Source organism: Dendropsophus ebraccatus, chromosome 9 (assembly GCF_027789765.1).
Source record: "Dendropsophus ebraccatus isolate aDenEbr1 chromosome 9, aDenEbr1.pat, whole genome shotgun sequence".
NCBI classification, from domain to species: domain Eukaryota; kingdom Metazoa; phylum Chordata; class Amphibia; order Anura; family Hylidae; genus Dendropsophus; species Dendropsophus ebraccatus.
This window is the reverse complement of record NC_091462.1, coordinates 96,362,038-96,382,107: the sequence shown is the minus strand read 5'-3', so window position 1 is coordinate 96,382,107 and position 20,070 is coordinate 96,362,038. Positions and strand designations below refer to the sequence as shown.

At 44.9% G+C, this 20,070-nt stretch overlaps 2 protein-coding genes across 2 annotated transcripts in view; both read right to left on the bottom strand.

Annotated features, from left to right (window-relative positions):
• The window catches only part of LOC138801825 (kinesin-like protein KIF19), a 39,034-nt gene extending 35,951 nt beyond the window's left edge, over window positions 1-3,083 (bottom strand). The window contains exon 1 of the mRNA XM_069984923.1: window positions 2,978-3,083. Coding sequence (XP_069841024.1) covers window positions 2,978-3,083 — 106 coding nt within the window. The remainder of the gene's footprint in view (window positions 1-2,977) is intronic.
• On the bottom strand, window positions 2,859-19,325 carry EIF3B (eukaryotic translation initiation factor 3 subunit B). The gene is made up of 19 exons (XM_069983922.1): window positions 19,018-19,325; window positions 14,350-14,542; window positions 13,338-13,457; window positions 13,195-13,252; window positions 12,888-13,016; window positions 12,093-12,250; window positions 10,940-11,071; window positions 10,792-10,858; window positions 9,919-9,965; window positions 9,626-9,836; window positions 9,467-9,539; window positions 8,979-9,101; window positions 8,802-8,880; window positions 8,323-8,461; window positions 5,959-6,084; window positions 5,778-5,855; window positions 5,314-5,422; window positions 4,603-4,715; window positions 2,859-3,346 (listed from the first exon to the last, which is right to left on the bottom strand). Exons 1-18 carry the CDS (start codon window positions 19,136-19,138, stop codon window positions 4,618-4,620), a joined length of 2,061 nt encoding a protein of 686 aa, XP_069840023.1. The 5' UTR covers window positions 19,139-19,325; the 3' UTR covers window positions 2,859-3,346; window positions 4,603-4,617.
• Window positions 19,326-20,070: the final 745 nt, after the last annotated feature.

Below are 20,070 nucleotides of genomic sequence, written 5' to 3'. Positions count from 1 at the left end.
AGCAACCAGTACTGCTGGCTATAACAGCAGACCAGCTCCAGAGTTATTAAAGCGGTACTCCAGCAAAAATCTTTTTCACTCAGATCCACTGGTTTCAGAAAGTTATAAAGATTTATAGTGGTGCGTTTACACAGACAGATTTATCTGACAGATTTTTGAAGCCAAAACCAGGAACAGACTATGAACCGGGAACAGGTCATATAGGAGAGTGAGACTTCTTCTCTTCTCAAATCCATTGCTGGCTTTGGCTTCCAAAATCTGTCAGATAAATCTGTGTAAACGCACCATAATTTACTTCTATTTAAAAATGTCAAGTCTTCCAGTATTTATCAGCTGCTGTATGTCCTGCAGGAAGTTGTATATTTTTTCAGTCTGACACAGTGCTCTCTGCTGCCACTTCTCTGGACAGTTCCTGACATGGACAGAAGTAGCAAATCGCCATAGAAAATCTCTCCTGCTCTGGACAGTTCCTGACATGGACAGAGGTGGCAGCAGAGAGAACTGTGTCAGACTGGAAAGAAAACATTTGCTGCAGAACATACAGCAGCTAATAAGTATGTGAAGACTTGAGATTTATAAATAGAAGTAAATTACAAATCTATATAACTTTCTGAAACCAGTTGATTTGAAAGATTCTTTCTGGAGTACCCCTTTAATGCTGCACCATGCCGATGTGAGTAGTGTTAAAGCAGATCTGTCAAAAAGTTCAGGAACAGCAATGCTTCATAGAAGAGACAAAAAGAGGGTACTCACCAGTTGCTTTATTTCAAGCAGCTATAATCCATAAGCGGGCATTCACAGGCGAGGACACCAACCCCCTCACAGACACGTGACAGCTGTTGCGCACAGCACTTATGTCCTTCGACTGACGTGCGAAACAGCTGTCACGTGTCTGTGGAGAAGGATGGTGTCCTCGCCAGCGATGCACGCTTATGGATTATAGCTGCATGAAATAAGAATAAAGAAGTCAAGCAATGGGTGAGTGCCCTCTTTTTGTCTCTTCTATGAAACATTTTGAAAATTAGCGGACTGTACTGCCTTTATAGAGTGAGCACCTCCGTAAGAACTGAGTATACAGAGTGCTGCCTAGAAAACCTATTACCTAGGCTGTATCCCTATTTTCCAGGTGGTACTCGTGCTGTCTCCACCTTCCCCACGGAACGGTAAGACAGCAGGAGTCGAATGCCGATGGTTTGGGTTCATACAAACCTGAACATCGGCCCTGTTCGATCATCTCTATTAAGAGTATGTATTCCACCTCCATATAATATGCTTCAACTGTGAAAAGTGATCCAGTCCACATAGAAATAGGTCCAACCGAATGCTTTGTACCTGCACATACAGCCCTTTAGCCACTGTGAGGTAGGCAAGAAAAGAAAAAACTGTGTGCTGTCATCCCTGATCTATGGCAAAAAGGTTCCAGGCACTCACCAAGAGTTTGCTTGGCAGTTATACACTTTCACAGCTGAGGAAGGCGTATAATGCCGAAATGCCTTCTGTTAGTTGAGTGCACCTCTCTTTACATTGGAATAAAGTTACTGCAAGCAAGCTCTTGGTGAGTGCCGAGAATCTTTTTGCCAAATCTTGTTCATCCATGGCCACCACATAGCACAGATATACTGGTATACTACGTCATCTCTGATCTGGTCATAGATTATTATAGTTGGACGACGGATCTGCAGTAATATAGCATCCCCTTCGGAATGATGCCCATATTTTCCCCAGACCACGTGTGCATGTACCCTCGGGGATACGATTATAAAAGTGAGGCTAATCTACTCACTTCGTACTTTTGTCAGGGCTTTGTATAGTAGGAGCATGTTCCTTACATAGCACCAAACATATGGAGAATCTATACAGGTTATTTGTCCAGACTCTAGAAGAGAGGTTACAAGAACCTAGCAGCTGGTAAGAGTGGTATTTTCCACATTTCCCAAGAGTCTTTTCAACCATTAATATGGATGATTGCGGTGCCTGTTTTTTTTAACCCTTGAATCCCATCAGATCCTTGGTCCACAGTTTATGGTTGGGAAGACCAAACTTATAGGGTACAGGAAAGTCTTATAAGAAATAAAGCACAGGAACTCTTGCAACCCCCAAATATACATGCATGGTTTATTCTAGGCATACGTGTGTTTCCAAACAGGCAGAGGGGAGTAGGTTACTTATGGACACTATGACTGTGGTTATCTCCCCCAAAAACAAAAGGGCATCGGGCAAACAACTAATTTCCAAGTTGCCTTTTTATTAGAGGCATAAAAGCAAATTAAAATTAGTTTTAAACTTGTACACAGCTTTTTTTGTAAGACTAAATAAGACTTTTGTAAGACTAAATAAGCAAATATCCCCTTATGCGCGCTTACTCAGGCCATTACGGCCACGGGTAGTGCCAATTGCTAGGCAGCACATGGACTTGCCAATGCGATGGTAATGCCTGGAACTTGGCTCTCAACTACCCGTGACAGAATTAGCACATGTTAGAGCCTTACAAGCTTGTACACACTGTGCAGTATATGCTTCCATCCAAGGCTCCCTGTGTAGAAGAATGCAAAAAAAGGGGAACACAAAAGGTGAAGACGGCTTTTAGTTACATTTGGAACATGCACTGGAAGCTCTCTCAGCACATACACCAAACTTATTCACCTGATGGACATAGCTTTCCTGGTATGTCCGACACATCAGTGACTATGTACTCTCTGTTGGTGGCGTCTAATATTCTGTCTTTAACAGGCAGTATATATATATATATATATATATATAGTATATAAATGCAGAATTACAGGTGTGATATTATCTGTTTGCAACCTCTGCACATATCACACCGAATAAAATAAAACCAGAGACATTTTAAATATAGGTTTACTTTAAATTCCGTCTTTAATCCCACAACGTTGCAATCTGAATGGAGGAGGATACAGTCCACTGTAGTGCTGGTTCAGCACACTAAATTCTGGACCAAATACAAGAGTATCTTTACTGATGGTCTGCCTGTAAGAACTGCTGTCTGTCCATTCAGTACGGAAGTAGAAAAGGCCCTTCGCAAGCTGAACCCACGTGCATCGAGCTTCAGGAGGCAAAGTCATGGTGAGGCAGAGAGGCTCTTGACGTACCAGCAGCAGAGCAGGAGTTCCCTTTGCTTCGTTGAGGATGGAGTACTTGGAGGTACAGGGAGGTTAAGAGGTTAAAAAGTGGCGCTCTTTAAAAGATCCTCCAGTGAAGGTTAAAGGCACAACTTCAGACAGGAATGATGTAATGTCCATTCACGGTCGCAGGAGAAGGACTAAGACAGAACCTTGGAGTTTTGTATTTTGGTAGAGGACAAGTGTTGATGCTGGATAGAAAAACGCTGTACGGAGAGAAGACAGAAGTCAATCAATGGACAAAACCCCAAGAGACCAGAAATCCATTTCCTGCGCACGTCACTGGGGACTTCACAACTCGGCTTTTCTGTGCATTACGGAATAATTGTACACTTCTGTACAAATGTTGGCAAGGAAACAAATGCCTGACAAACAACCTCTTATACCCAGCAGAAAGGTAAAGTGTGAATCCCTATAAACCGTTATAAATGGGTGTAAGCCAGAGCATGACTGCAGCATAATAAACAAACCGGGATTTCTGCATTGGTCACCAATAGTGCTGAAAGAACTCTCAGGGGCTGGAGAAGTGGGGTACAGCCCTAGGGAGTCCTGAAAAATCATGGATACAGGGCTGCATCCAACCTCTCTAGGCTCCCAGGAGTCAAATACCAATTATTTAGGTTTGGACAAACCCAAACAGTTTGCAAGTTCGCTCATCTCTAGTTACTTAAAAAAAAACAAAAAAAAAACCTGTGTTCTCATTGTTATCCAAGTTATATAGAAATTAACTGGTTGTAACATACAGGCTGTGTTCTAACTTTGCAGATGTGTCATGGCAGCACCACTGTAATCGAGAAATTTCTGCAAAACCAGAACAGTACATCAACACAGCCTCATGTCTTTTTCTAAGCACAAGGAGTAATCATCCACAGTGCTAAGGATTTTTTTTTATGTTGGGAGACCGCCATAAACTTGAACAACCCCTTTAAATAGAGATGAATTTTCAGTAATAATGAAGTGCTCTGCTTTATCATTACTGAAAATTTCTACCTTTAGGCTACATTCAGACGACGTAGATTTCCGTAAAACCACGGCTGTTGTACAACGGCCGTGATTTATACGAAAATACACGTGCCATTGCTGCCTATGGGATCCCGGCAAAGTATACACCCAGTATACACTCCGGCCGGGATCCCTAGCGGCGCTGCAAACAACTGACATGTCAGTTTTCTGCGGCCGCTATTCAGTGAATAGCGGCCGCAGAATACCATGTCAGTGCACACTATGGAGCGAGCGGCTGTGGCCGCACGCTCCATACTGTGCTGTGGGGAGTTCTGATGCGGGCGCGCACGGATGCGCCCGCATCAGAACCCTGCGGCCCGAAACATTATCCGGCCGATACTGCAGTACCGGCCGGGATGATTTTTTTTTTGACCATTATTGATTGATTATGACCATTACAAACGGATGTACATCTTAATTAACATCAAGACCACAGAACGGAAGCTGAGGTATAACTCACCACAATGCTAGCGGACTACTCCTCCAGTGGAATAATTTCTTCACTGACAAAGAATTCAATGGTCTCCTCCTCCCAGTCATCCAAATTGCTGTCCAGCTCATCAGTATCAACTCCTGGTATAAATGAAGCAACAGACAATCAGGTTATACATTAATCTACGAAGAGATAAAGAACATACAGTGCACTGAGGTCCCCAAGCTCTTATAGGCCACAAGTTACTTTGCAAAACAGGTATTAAGTTATATGGCTCTAAAAGTGATAGCATAATCGTTAGGATAAGCAATCAATAACAAATCGCATGGGGGTCTGAAAGTTGGGCCTTATAAACACATTTCGTGTGGATATACCGCCTAAGCAAGGGATGGGGAACCTTCGGCCCTCCGGCTGTTGCTTAAATACAATTCCCATCATGCCTGGACATCCAAAGCCAAAGGAACTGTAGTTTTGCAACAGCTAGAGGGCCGAAGGTTCCCCGTCCCTGCCCCCTAAGCCATGCCACTCATAAGCTATAAGTAATAAAGCTGGTGTCAAATTCTAGTAAAGCTATTCAATTCCTGGTTCCAGAAAGACAATATATGCAGATGCCAAAAGCCAGTAATGACATATAGAGGGGCAAAAAAACATGTGGCACGCGAACTCCAACCTAAAGAAGCCAAGATGAGCGTTTAGTCTAATCTTATGATTAATACCGTGATTTATAGCATTACTTACCACCTCTGAGCTCCAAGCGAGCAGTTTTCTGATCCATATACAGCTTCTGTGCCATCTCTCTGTAATTTTTGTATTCTTCCATCATAGTTCTTCTACGTTCAACCAGTTCCTTTGGGAAACAAAAGAAAATGATGGCAAGACCTTTAGACAATTCAATAAAAAGACAAGATATGAAGCTTGTCTTCTATTTCCATGGGGTTCTGAGAATGCCATCCATATGTAGTGGAAATTTTTCACATTAAAAAAAAAAGTATATATTTATGAGCATTCTATATTTCCTCTTGTTTTGCTACAGAAACACTGCAGATTTTCACCATGGAGGGTGAAGTCCCTAGAGAATTCACAATGCAACCAGCTGGAAACTTCTGCTGTGGAATCACTATGGATTTGCACCAGATTTCCATCACAAATCCCTACTTAGCAAAAATAACGTCTACAGCATTAATTATACAAAGATATTTCACCTTGGAAGCCTTGGATTGACTTAGACGATCTTTCTGTTCAAATATCTTCGAGTATTTCTTCAGATCTTTCTTGATTTGCTATAAATCAAAGGAAAAAAAATATTAAAAATAACAGGTACTTAGAATGCTGATTATTATTACAAGCCAGAAGCAAATGTGAGACAGACAAATCTCCACAGACCTTTATCTGATCCTGACTGAGCAGGGTTGGTGGCCTTGGTCTCCACAGGAGCTGGCAGAATCGGTCTTTGTTGTTCTTCTGAAGAAGTCTGCCTTGGAACGTCCACAACCAGTATGCGTTATCCACCTACACAGGAAACACGATACACAAGACACACATTAACAAAACATAAAAACAAAAAAACAAAAGAAGTACAAGTTGCACGAATACGGACTCCACCCCTGGGGTTTGGCATACGAATGTTTATCCAAAACCAAGTTAGAGTGGCTCATCTCTTTATTTTCCAGAGATTTGCTGTGCCAGTGGAATGTTCTTTTCACTTTGCTCTAACAAGATTACTGTTAAAGGGGTGATCCACGATTAGAAACGCATAGCTGCTTTCTCCAAGAAAAACCACCACTCGTGTTCACAGTTTGTATCTAGTTCTGCATCTAAGGGTGCCTTTACACAGAGATCTGACAGATTTTTGAAGCCAAAGCCAGGAATGGATTCTTAAAGAGGATAGATCCCAGTCTTTCCTTTATGACCTGTTCTCTGTTTATAGTCTGTTCAGATAAATCTCTCTGTGTAAAGGCACCCTAAGTTATCCTGATGTGAACTGAGCTGACTTCTAATACAACAAACAACCTCAGGATGGGGTAGAGCTGTTTTTGCAAAAAATAAATAAATAAATAAATCCTGGATACTCCCTTTAACCCCTTAAGGTCCAAGCCAATTTTCGTTTTTGCGCTTTTGCTTTTTCCATTTTATGTTTAAAAGTCCATAGCGCTTGCATTTTTTCACCTAGAGACGTATATGAGCGCTTATTTTTTGCGAAACCAATTGTACTTTGCAATTACAGGCATAATTTTTCCATAAAATATGTTGTGAAACCGGAAAAAAATCATTTGCGCTGTCAAATTGAAAAAAAAAACGAATTTGTTTTGATTTCGGGGAGTTTCGCATTTACGCCGTTCGCCCTATGGTACAACTGACTTGTTATGCATGTTCCTCAAGTCGTTACGATTACTATGATATATAACATGTATAACTTATATTGTATCGGATGACCTGTAAAAAATTCAAACCATTGTTAACAAATATATGTCACTTAAAATCGCTCCGTTCCCAGGCTTATAGCGCTTTTATCCTTTGGTCTATGGGGCTGTGTGAGGTGTCAGTTTTTGTGCCATGATGCGTTCTTTCTACCGGTACCTTGATTGCGCATATACGACTTTTTGATCGCTTTTTATTACATTTTTTCTGGATTTGATGCGACCAAAAATGCGCAATTTTGCACTTTGGGATTTTTTTGCGCTTACGCCGTTTACCGTGCGAGATCAGGAATGTGATTAATTAATAGTTCGGGCGATTACGTGTGCGGCGATACTAAATATGTTTATTTATTTATTTATTTATTAATTTATATTTATAAAATGGGAAAAGGGGGGTGATTTGGACTTTTATTAGGGGTGGGGATTTTTTATTAATAAAAACACTTTTTTACATGGACTAGAAGCCCCCCTGGGGGGCTTGTATATACATAGCACTGATCTCTCATAGAGATCAATGCTGTGTATATACACAGCAAAGATCCATGAGATCGGTCATAGATTACTATGGCCTGCTGCAGGCCATAGCAATCTACTGCCGAGCCAGGATCAGCGTCATTCCGACGCTGAGGCCCGGCACGGCCAGAAGAACGGATCTCCCCCCCGCGATCGCATCGCGGGGGGGAGATCCGACCCACTAGACACCAGGGATGTTGTGCATAAAGCACTTCAATGCAGCTGTCAGGTTTGACAGCTGCATTGAAGTGCTTAATTAGCCGGCGCGGCAACGGGACCCGCGCCGGCTAACAGAGGCACTGCCCGGCTGCACATGTCAGCCGGGATCAGCGCCGTTCAGAGCGGGGTCCCGGCGGGACCCCGCTCTGAACACCCCCCGCGGCGCCATGACGTATTAGATACGTCATGAGTCGCTAAGGGGTTAAAGAGTAAGAGATGTGAAGCAAACAGAATGTACTTTTAGTACAGAAAGTGTCCTTTCCTGTAGTTTTGGTTGGTTTAAAAACCTACAGAAGTCGAGGTTGTTAAAGTGGGAAGAGTAGGCTGAATTCCAGGGTTTTGGCCATTGAGATTCATGGGAGAAAGGGAGTAAATAAGAAGGCTCCTTAAAAGGGTTATGCCACCAATGCCATCTATTCCACATAGACAGGATAGAGGATAAGTTTATGATAAACAAGGGTTTTAACTACTTGGACCAAAGCAATTTCAGTAATGAAATTAATCTCAACAAACTGATACAATACATATATACTTGACTAAACCGAACCAAACGGTCCTGTCTCCAAAGCCACAATCAGCCAATAACTAAGCCTCTTACTTTGTGGCTCCACCAGGACACAGATGTGACGACATATCGGCCTGTCGGATCCCATTCTACATCAGAGGCTGTATAATGCTCTGCAATGTTCATTATGGTGCAATCTGAAGTGTCTACAAAGGCGAGGGCTCCATTCATGCTGTAAAACAAGAATAGCAAGTTACAGCTGCAACTTAGCATTGAGCAAGTTCTTCCCACATGATCCATTCACAATGTTTCAAACATGGGCCACACCGAGGAAAACATGGTTTCCCTCCATGTTAAAGGGCTAGCCAGCATTAACAAAACATGTCCACTTTCTTCCAGATACAGCACCACTCTTGTCTCCATTGAAGTAAAAGGAGCCCAATTGCAAACCACACCAGAATTGGAGACAAGAGTCGTGATGTCTCTGGAAGAAAGTCAACACATACCCTGAATAGACACCATGAGACGCATTGTGACTAAATGCCTAACAGCATGAAAGTGGTCATACTCACCTTCGTAAGCCTGCAAGAACCAAGAACTGACCCTGTGGACTCCAGAAGATTGTGTTAGCTTGCTGCTTGTCATACATCTCTGAAAAGAAATTTAAAAAAAAAATTGTTTGAATGTAAACGCAGAACAGATAAAAACCACAAGAGGACAGTAAAATAAACCCAATAGAGTGGACTTACTTATCAACTCAATTTTTCCATTGTTCTTCACATGGTAAAAAGAGACAGATATCCGAGGGACTTCTCCATGAAGCACGGCAAACTTGCTTCCGTTTGGCTCCCATGCAAAGGCGATGATGCCATCTATAGAACACAAAAAGGTATTAGCATACTCTAAAAAAAAAAATAAAAAAAAAAATGAACGCAGTGGATGTGTAATACCACACAGTAAACTCAGACAGCGATTCCAGTGGGATGCAGCTTACATCTTATTACGTAGACCCTGTGTGCCCCCCTCTATTTCTCCTATACACTCCAGATTTAAAGGGAAACTATCAGCAAGTTAGAAGCATCTAAACTGCTGATATGTCCCTATAGAGCACAGAGGATATTACATTTATCCTCAGCGTCCTGTGCACTATAGGGACATCATTGCAGGTTAGGTAATTTCCCCAGCACAAGTATCATTCCTATCACACATAAGCAGTCAATGAAGATCGGTGGCTTACCTTTCATTTCAACCACATCTACAGGGACTTGCTTCTCTCTCATTCTGAAGATCTCAAAATTGGTCACCACACCCTATATAAAAACATAATAAACGCTTATGAATAGATTGACAAGCTTTAAAAGTATTACTGCTGGTTAAACCACCCATCTGCACCAACCTGAGTGCCTTTAGGAGTCCTGTCCACCTTCACGCACAGATAATCCCCATTTTTCTGCCAGTGCAACTTGCAGTCCACAACATTGAACAGGTTTCGGACTCTGATCTCCTGCCTGGACGGCAGCTGCATCAGAGTCACCCTGGCCGGGATGTCTTTATCTTCTGGCACCCAGAACGCTATGATGTTACCACCAGGAGACCAAGAGAAGTCTCTGTAAAGACAAAATACTGTGTTAAAGAGATACATATATTTAATGGCTGACAAAAGGGCTTAGAATAGGAGACTTTACTTACTTTATTCCGCTAATCTTTAGACTCTTCTTATCCAATAAGCCCATAGACTAAAAGAAGGAAAGCAATGTATCAAATTATATCTATTAGTACAACAGTTAATTTATTTATCTGAATGGCGCCGTAGGACCAGAATGAAGCTGCATTGCAGGACACTGATCATTACTGGTAAGTATATGTACCAGCCTGCAGCCAGGGAAACCAAAAATTAAAATAAAAAATAAATAAATAAATAAATAAATAAAAGAATGCTTCTTTAACAAATTAAACTTTAGCTTTGATCAGCGTTTCCTTTAATTAACCATACAACCAATGTGTAGTCTTCATAGCAAAGTGTTAAGATGAACTGCCCTTATTAATGGCTTGGCAAACAGCCCAGCCGCACACTACCAGTTCCATTCAATTTATATTGGCAGATTCCCAAGCTCATAGAGAGGGTTTCCTTCTGTATCTGCTACATAAAGTCGGTCTGCTTTTTCTTATTTGTAAATGTCCAACTGCAAGATTTTTGCTACTACATATGACCCAGTACAGGGCAACTTTGCACCGACATTCCCATGCTGCTTCTGCATTTGTATGGAGAGCTGCTGGTGCTCTTATATTGCTATTTGGACTGGAGCAGCCTCCTCATCACAGATACTTGAGTGCTTTGGATAGATCTATACAATTGTTGACTGCCGAAAACTGTAGTATTTAGGCAGCACAAACATTCTATAGCAAGTGTCACCCTATAGTCTAATAGTGGTACTAGAATACCTATAATAATAAAGCAAAACCAATCCACATCACATTTAAACAAACAGATCTCATAAGACCCTTTTATATATTACTCAAAGGATGCCCCCCAAAATACACAGTCTTCAGTTCAATACTTACAGGAGTTTCATAAATACTGAGCGTGTCTGGGGTCATCCTAGCAAAGAATTTTCCGTCGTGACTCCACCTAAAAAGACACAAAAGATATTAAGGCACCTGTGATACGTTTAAGGGTCAATTGACTGAAGATACAGGGTTAATCACATACTTAAAGATTGGCCAGTGTGCAGAGCTCTCACAGTGGAAGCCTCTCTTCTTCTGTCCAGTCAGTGTATCCCAGATAATAATGGCCTGAGGGTCGTCCTTAGTGTCCATAAGAGGGCTAAATGTAACAAGATACCTACAAGAAAAAGGACAAGGTGACATTAAACATCATTACTAGAGATGAGCGAAACCAGGTTCGGGTTCGAGTCCATCCAAACCCCAACGTTCGGTATTTGATTAGCGGGGGCTGCTGAACTTGGATAAAGCTCTATGGTTGTCTGGAAAACATGGATACAGCCAATGACTATATCCATGTTTTCCACATAGCCTTAGGGCTTTATTCAACTTCAGCAGCCACCACTAATCAAATGCCGAAAGTTCGGGTTCGGATGGACCCGAACTCTGTTCGCTCATCTCTAATCGTTACATAAAGAAACTCAAATATGCTAGAATGCTGTGCACTTAGGGGTTATCCAGCGTCAGAAATACATGGCCACTTTTTTCCAGAGACAGCCCCACTCGTCTCCAGTTTGTGTGGGGTCTGCAACTCCGTTCCATTAGTGAATGGAGCTTAGTTGCAAACCACACCTGAACTGGAGACAAGAGTGGTGCTGTCTCTGGAAGTAAGTGGCCATGTTTTTCTAACACTGGATAACCCCTTTAATCCTAACCTAAAACATGAAAGTAGATGAGAAAATGACAACGAGCACAAACTTGGTAACCCCTCCCTGGCGGGGAGTTGCAGGAAGGGCAATCTTTAGATTGTCTGGATAGCCCTTAGGAGAGCGCTCCTATTTCACGGAGCAACAGCTAGCAGACCGTCGTTATTAGGATTTTGGGTCATGCTTTAAATCAACAATCAGCCAACATCCTGCATGTCTGCTGATCGTTGATTTAAAGCATGACCCATTACACAAAACCGTTGATTTAAAGCAGGACCCATTACACAAAACCGTTGATTTAAAGCAGGACCCATTACACAAAACTTTATCGGCCAAGTACGGCCGATAATCGCTTAATGTAATGGTACCCTTATTCAAGTTCCAAGAGATTCTATGAGGAACTATATACAGTGTTTCAGTATACAAGCTGTGTAAATTTCTCACATTGCTGCAGTCTCAATACCATTTTAAACGTATGCAAAACACACTACATACCTTTCACATGGAGAAAAGTCTATGAGTTGTACTCCTTGATGGCTGAACCTCTGGATCTGCTTGAATTTTTCCCCACCCCAAAGGGCAATTCCTCTCTGATGGAAAGTGGCCAAGTAGGTGCCTCTTGGGGACCAGCGTACGTAGGTTTCTGTCCATCGCTAAAAAAAAGAAGCATAACTGAATCCTCAAACTCCAGAATTCACTAAAAATAAACCTGACTACATTAAGCTTTACAATAAAAATATGTCTCAAAGTGTACCTGTCAGGCTTATAATGGCTCTGGTTTCTTACACAGGGTGGGAAGAGGACACGCTGCAGCACAGCCCTCCCCCAGCTTGTTCTCTCGATCGGTCGCTGTCTGAAGACTCAGACCCGGACTGATCAAAACTGTTGACATCTCTCTATGACATGTCAAAAGTTAGTTTTTTTCTTTAAATAAAAGGTAAACTTTAAAATGTTTAAGATGGTTTTTCGGAGGTGCCAAGAATCTTGTTTATGAATAAAGCTAATTTTTTTTATACTGCAATATATTGTATGTTGTATAGTGTAGGAGAATGTATTTTCCAATGCAGAAAAAAGTCAGTGTGTTCAACATATGGCTGGTGCATGGGGGGCTAGAAAAATGTTCTGCACGCAGAATTACAGAAAGGAAAGTTCACAAGTAGAGATGAAGCCATTCAGACTCCCTAGGACTACATCCAACCTCTTCAGCCACTGGTATTACTAACCAAAACTACCGGACTTGAGCATGCTTGAGCTGCGCTCATCTATATTCACAACCATTCCTGAACTTACAGCTCTCTCCTCCACTGGAACCGGTTCCTTTACATCAGTCCAGAAGATTGTCGTCCTGTCACCTGACTCAAATATAACACTGAACTGATCTCTGCAGTCGGGATCTTCCAGCCATGATCTGAGGTTACCCTAGGAAAGAGTGACGAGACTGGTGAGGCTTCTTCCATGTATACGTGATTACAGAGGTGTGACTATACACATCTCACCCAATATCACCACAATTACGTAATAGCATTACACCCAAAAAGAAAAAAAAATAAATAAATAAAGTACTTTTTGCAGGCAAAGAGACATAATATACACTTACAAAGTCTTTAAATGGCTGCTTTTCAGGAACTTCCCACTCATCGCCAATAACCATATACCTGAAAGAGAGCACAAAAGGGTTTTGTTAGATAATTCTAAGAATCTAGACATCCCATAGAAAACCTGAAAGCAAAGTGAACTCACTTATCAAAATCTGTGAAGAGGTTCACTCGGAAGGTGTGCTGCTTGTCCAACTTGTAGCCATCTGCGTTCTTCACAGCGTCCTGAGCGTGGGCTGGTAGTGCGTACTCAAGGAAAATATACCTAAACACAGGATAATACAAATGAATGAAGAGCAGGTAAATAGGAAAGAATAAAAAGTGCAACTCCTACCAAGTACATAAGGCAGATAGCAGCCTACTAAGAACTCCCTAGAATGAACATGGTGCTTCAGGGTGCTATAACTATAATGGCCGCCAAACTGATAGAACGAGGCATCGTTTTAAGTGTTACCATCATTTTCAAATGTTGGGGTCAGGGTGCTCGGACCCACAATCAGTAGTATGAACAGGGAGAAGCGTTCAGCTAAGTGCTTCTCCCCCCATCTCTTCCTGCTGCAGGAGATGGATTCTATGAAAAGCCTATGGAGGCCATGTCCAATAATGAAATGAGAAACGCTGAGCGATTCACCCGATTTCTAGTGATTGGTGGAGATCTGAACACCCAGACCCCAACAGAACAAAACCTGTGATATGTTATAAAAAAAAAAAAAAATTCATCATGATTTCCTAACCCATGAAATTCCCTGCACCAGGCAACAGCTATGAGCTGTCAAGAGTGAACACGTATGTCATCCATTTAACCTATAAGATGCAGAGATCAATCCACCTCCTCCACCATCCAAAGAAGAGGGGAAAAAAAGTGAGGTACAGCAGAGTTATGGTAGCCGGGAAACAAGGGCCCCAATTCTTTCTGCCCAATGCTCAACATAATAGGCTGCCGGTCTGTAAATCATCAATATTACCCTGTAATACAGCAGAAATTCAGGAGAAATTCAGGTTGCTACTAAACCAGAGGATCACACAGTTATACGAGTTACTAAGCCTCATCTCTCACATTATAAGAGCACAGTACACAATCTTCATTCATTGCTGTGTAAACATGTCAGCGGGTTATTGTAACCCTGACACCATATTTACCATTCACCCGTACATACCCTTTGGTTGTCCCGTCCACATCTGGATAATATTCATTCGTAATCTTGCCAAACTTGGAGAAAATCTTATTGATGACGTTTTTCAGCTTCTCCAAGCGGTCAGGTCCGACCTGTGGTACATTATCAACCACGATAACAGAGTCGATACCATCTGCTTCCTGGGGTCGATCTTTCAGGACGTCACCAAGTAATTCTAAAGAAAGGAAAGACACCATTAATAGTTTCTCCAGGCCACCCAACAGCGGTCACTAAGCAGCATCACTCACAGATGAGAGAACTGTAGGTGGAAAGCTGCCCTCTATAATAACCCTAATGGAGCTCAGGTGCAATACCAGACACAGCCCAAAGAAAGGTGTGGCGCCATTTCAGAAGAAAAAAAAAAAGCAGCCATGGACTTCTGGTCTTCCCCTTTAGCATTAGCTTTTTACAGCATGATATAGAAGCCCCACACATAAGACGTACCCCATAGAGAAGGTGCTGTACTGTGTCAGACAGAGGGGGCAGGTTATACACTGTGTGTGCTGTAATCTCTAGCAGCAGCTGGGAACAGGCACATATGTGCTGTGCTGGCAGGACTAGATTAGCCACAATAGCCGGCACTCTCCTATATGACAGGCTGCAGGGCCGGGGACTACACTGCCCACACATGTGATGTCCTGCTGGATCAGTAGCAGCTACTAGACTTGTACTATGGGAGCACGTTACAGGCATCTATCACTGTTGTCCTTTAGGGTGTATACAGAGCACATGGCTGTATGATAAGTACACGTGGTTTTGCAGTCAGCCGCACTTTATTCCTTCAAGGAACAGTTCCAGAAATCCTTTTTTTTTCCCAGATTGTATTACAATGCTCTGTGTGTACTAACAGGGTGTTCATACACATTACATGAATGTTTGCCACATCCTCTTAGCATGTAATGTGTTACAGGACCTCCTGATAGCAGATGGCAGAAGATGTGAGGTAGTTAAAGGGAACCTGTCACCCCCCGTGCCGTGATGACAGGCTCCCGACCCCCGCTACAGCCCCCTATACTCACCTGATCCCGCTTCTGGATCCGGTCGGGTCGCGGAGATATCAGCCGCTGCAGCCTGGCGCGCGCGCTGAGAGATTAGTCCAACCCTCATAGAGAATGATAGAGAGTCAAGCACTCAGTCATCCTCTATGAGCATTGGACTCATCTCTCAGCGTGCGCGCCAGGCTGCAGCGGCTGAGATCTCCATGACCCGACCGGATCCAGAAGCGGGACCCGATCAGGTGAGTATAGGGAGCTGTAGCGGGGGGGTCGGCAGCCTGTCATCACGGCACGGGGGGTGACAGGTTCCCTTTAAGCTCTTCTGCTTTCAGGGGTGTCTGCCAATGGCTTACACACACCCCTTCCCGGTTCTGAACATGTGCATGGTTGGTTTGGCGAGGGCGCAGGTGTGTTTGTTAGGAGTGTGTTATCCTACTGTGCCTAGAGCTGAAAGCTGATTCTCTCCCCCCCCCCCCCCCAACCAGAAAACCTCTAAGAGAATTGTAATACTACACACAATCTGAGGACATGGGTGGCACTGTTTCTGTAACAAAATAGCTGTGCTTTTTCTAACACTAGACAACCCCTTTAAGTGTACCTCTAAACATGCGATACACGATTGCTTGGCAACTAAAAAAAAAAGAAAAAGGAATGGGCATGCCCGCTCCTCTGCCAATATCATTAAACAGTCACACAGTGACAATCATACTAGCTGACATTTTACTTACATGTATGGGGCCCATTACACTCTGTTCACACTGCCCCGCCACCAGCCGTACAACCTGACTGGACATGTTATGGCCATGACAGAAGTTATATGGGATCTATCCGGCACTAGATGTGACCAGGGACTAAACCCTGTATGAACCCTCAAGTCCCATCTCATAGTGTGAGGGGTTTTGGAGTTGGGGGGTGGCTGCAGGGCAGTCTCCATACGGGTAAATGCACTAGGGACGGACACCGTCTACAGCAATTACAGTGGGGACTATAGGGATGAGAGGTGCTTGGTGTGAGTGACCAGTGGTGCAGGTTATGAAATCCACATCATGTATGTAGTGTATTGTTTCCATATCTGAAAATTTTTACCATAGACTTCAATGGGGAAACCCATAGTGGCAAATATGCACCTAAACATGTACGATTTAGTTCAGATTTTGGTAGCTACTGCTGCGAAATTTTTGTGTATTTCCCAAACCTGCGGCTCTTCAGCTGTTACAAAACTACAATTCCCATCATGCCTGGAAAGTAAAGCTTTGGGCTCTTCTTTCCAGGTATGAGAGGAAATAGAGTTTTGCAACAGCTGGTTTGTCACCTGATCTAACACATATACATTGCATCAATCTAAGCCAGGGATGGGGACCCTATGGCCCTGCCAGCTGTTACAAAACTACAACTCCCATCAGGTGAAGGGAATTGTCCCACAGAAATTATATGATGGGAATTGTAGTTTTGCAACAGCTGGAGGGCCAAAGGGTCCCCTCCCTGATCTTAGCCTCTGCCAAGCAAGTTCTAGTAATATACTTCAGGCCCCATGGATATTAGACCCCGACCTCATTGATCTTTGCAGAACCAGCCATGTGCCTAATGTGTATGAGAAGCTCTCCCCTAACATTATGGCCTGCGAGTAGAATAAGCCAGGCTGGATTTCAGCTGCCCAACCCATTTGCTCTCTAGTCTCCATTGAAAACAGAGGAGCGGTCAGCTGAGCATTCATATGTATGGAGGGGTCAGGAGGGATACAACATGTACAGCCACCTTCTGCCACCCCACCCCCGGCATCAGCACATTGTTTGGCCCGGACCCTGGAAACATTACATCATGTGACCAGATCGCCCAATCACTACAACACATCATCATGGATTACATGGAGCCTAGGAACCCAGCAGGCCAGTACAAGGAAATAAGTATGATACCAGGAGAGGCTGGGACCCCCATCTGATCACACAAAGGGGGGTGATGGCTGGGACCCCCATCTGATCACAGGAGGGGGGTGATGGCTGGGACCCCCATCTGATCACAGGAGGGGGGTGATGGCTGGGACCCCCATATTATCACAGGAAGGGGGGGTGATGGCTGGGACCCCCATCTGATCACAGGAGGGGGGTGATGGCTGGGACCCCCATCTGATCACAGGAGGGGGTTGATGGCTGGGACCCCCATCTGATCACAGGAGGGGAAGGGGGTGGTGATGGCTGGGACCCCCATCTGATCATAGGAGGGGGGGGGGGGGGGTGATGGCTGGGACCCCAATCTAATCACAGGAGTGGGGGGGGGGGTGATGGCTGGGACCCCCATCTGATCACAGGAGGTGTGGGGGGTGATGGCAGGGACCCCCATATTATCACAGGAAGGGGGGGGGGTGATGGCTGGAACCCTCAGCTGATAACAGGAGGTGGGGGGGGGGGTGATGGCTGGGACCCCCATCTGATCACAGGAGGTGTGGGGGGGGGGGTGATGGCTGGGACTCCCATCTTATCACAGGAAGGGGGGGGGGGGTGATGGCTGGGACCCCCATCTGATCACAGGAGGTGTGGGGGGTGATGGCAGGGACCCCCATCTTATCACAGGAAGGGGGGGGGGTGATGGCTGGAACCCTCAGCTGATAACAGGAGGTGGGGGGGGTGATGGCTGGGACCCCCATCTGATCACAGGAGGGGGGTGGGGGTGATGGCTGGGACCCCCCATCTGATCACAGGAGGGGGGGTTGATGGCTGGGACCCCCCATCTGATCACAGGAGGGGGGGGGTGATGGCTGGGACCCCCCATCTGATCACAGGAGGGGGGTGGTGGTGATGGCTGGGACCCCCCATCTGATGACAGGAGGGGGGTGGTGGTGATGGCTGGGACCCCCCATCTGATCACAGGAGGGGGTGGTGGTGATGGCTGGGACCCCCATCTGATCACAGGAGGGGGGTGGTGGTGATGGCTGGGACCCCCCATCTGATCACAGGAGGGGGGTGGTGGTGATGGCTGGGACCCCCCATCTGATCAGAGGGGGGGGGGGGTGATTGCTGGGACCACCATCTGATCACAGGAGGTGGGGTGATGGCAGGAGAGGGGTGATGGCTGGGACCCTCAGCTGATAACAGTAATGGGGGGGGGGGGGGGTGATTGCTGGGACCCCCATCATGTTGAGAATTTAGCATGGATGAAGAATCTGCAGCTGTTGCAAAACTACAATTCCGATCACGTATGGAAAGCCAAAGCCTTTGCTTGTTCAGGCATGATGGGAGTTGTAGTTGTGCAACAGCTGGGGGGGCTGCAGGGTCCCAGAGCCTGGAGTATTGGGTCACCATAAGGAACTGGATATAGTGGGGTATTACATTAGGTTACAGACACATAACAGAGTTGCGGTCACACATCTCCTCTCCCCATGTGATATTTAAGGGGGTCCCCCACCATTATACACATATAGTGGGACACCCCCATAAGGGACCAGGTGACCCCGTTTCTACCATACTACAGCTAGGAGTTTGGCTCCAGTCCTGTGTACACTGATGCCACCAATACAGGTGTAATAATTACCCATTACTAAGGCCTAGGCTTCCAGTGCATGCTGGGACTTGTAGTCCCCCACAGCTGGTGGCTACTATACTATGAGGCCTAGTGGCCCATACCATCCCCAGCTATAGGGGAGGCCAGCCGCACTCCTCACCCTCATCCGTGATGTCATCCTCGAAGTCCTCCGGGTCACTGAACGACATCTCCTCCTCGGTGGCCTCCTCGTCGTCCATGTCTAGCTGCGGCCCGTCTAGCGCGTTATCCGCCCGGTGCATTCCCTACTCTCTCCGCTCTGCTCGTACTCGGAGTCTCCGTGCTTCCCCGTGGTGTCGGAGGACGTGTTCCGGGGGCCCCTTCCTGCTCTCGGGAGCTAAAGAAAAGAAGCTTCAGGCTTGGCGGCACGAACAGGCCATGTGCACAGGACCCGGCGCCGGGCGGAAAAGGAGCGAACCAACGGCGGCCAGAGGGGAGGTCACCTCCACAGGCCGGGGCCTCTACATACCCTACGCCATTATACCGACTACTAACGCCTATTCATTGGATACTACAGAGATATAGACGACTGGGGAAGCTGTATGTGTTTACTTGTTTTATCAAAGAAATACATAGTAGGCATAAAGGGTATAAAAGTACAGTGCGTCCCCTATGAGTAAAAAGTGGACGCGTCCAAGATGGCGGCCGTTCGGTTGCGTTGTAATATTGCTGACTCCCCTGTGTGGTGCGTGCGGGCGGCGCTGTCACCTCTGAGGGGAGACGGCACGCTGCGGGCAGAGATTCACTAGAAAATCATAGAAATAGTCAATAAAATCAGAATATTAATTTACAAAGGGAATTTAACAAGGATAAAGGGGGGAAATACTGGGAAAGCTGAATTATCAGCAATATGGCTGCTATTAGAGCGCCCTCTATAGGAAGGATGGGGAACCTGCAGCCCTTAAGCTGTGGCAAAACTACAATTCCCATCATGCCTGGACAGCCAAAGCTTCGCTTTGGCTGTCCAGGCATGATGGGAATTGTAGTTTTGCCACAGCTTAAGGGCGGCAGGTTCCTGATCCTTGCTGTATAGGTTGGTATCCAGCATTACCACCATCCTGAATAGAATGGGAAGCAGTGAAGACAAAATACTTCTATAATGCTGCTCCCAACAAGTTGCTTTCCAACTGTTGCAAAACTCTGTCTGATATAGTGAAAGCAAAAGAGATAGCGG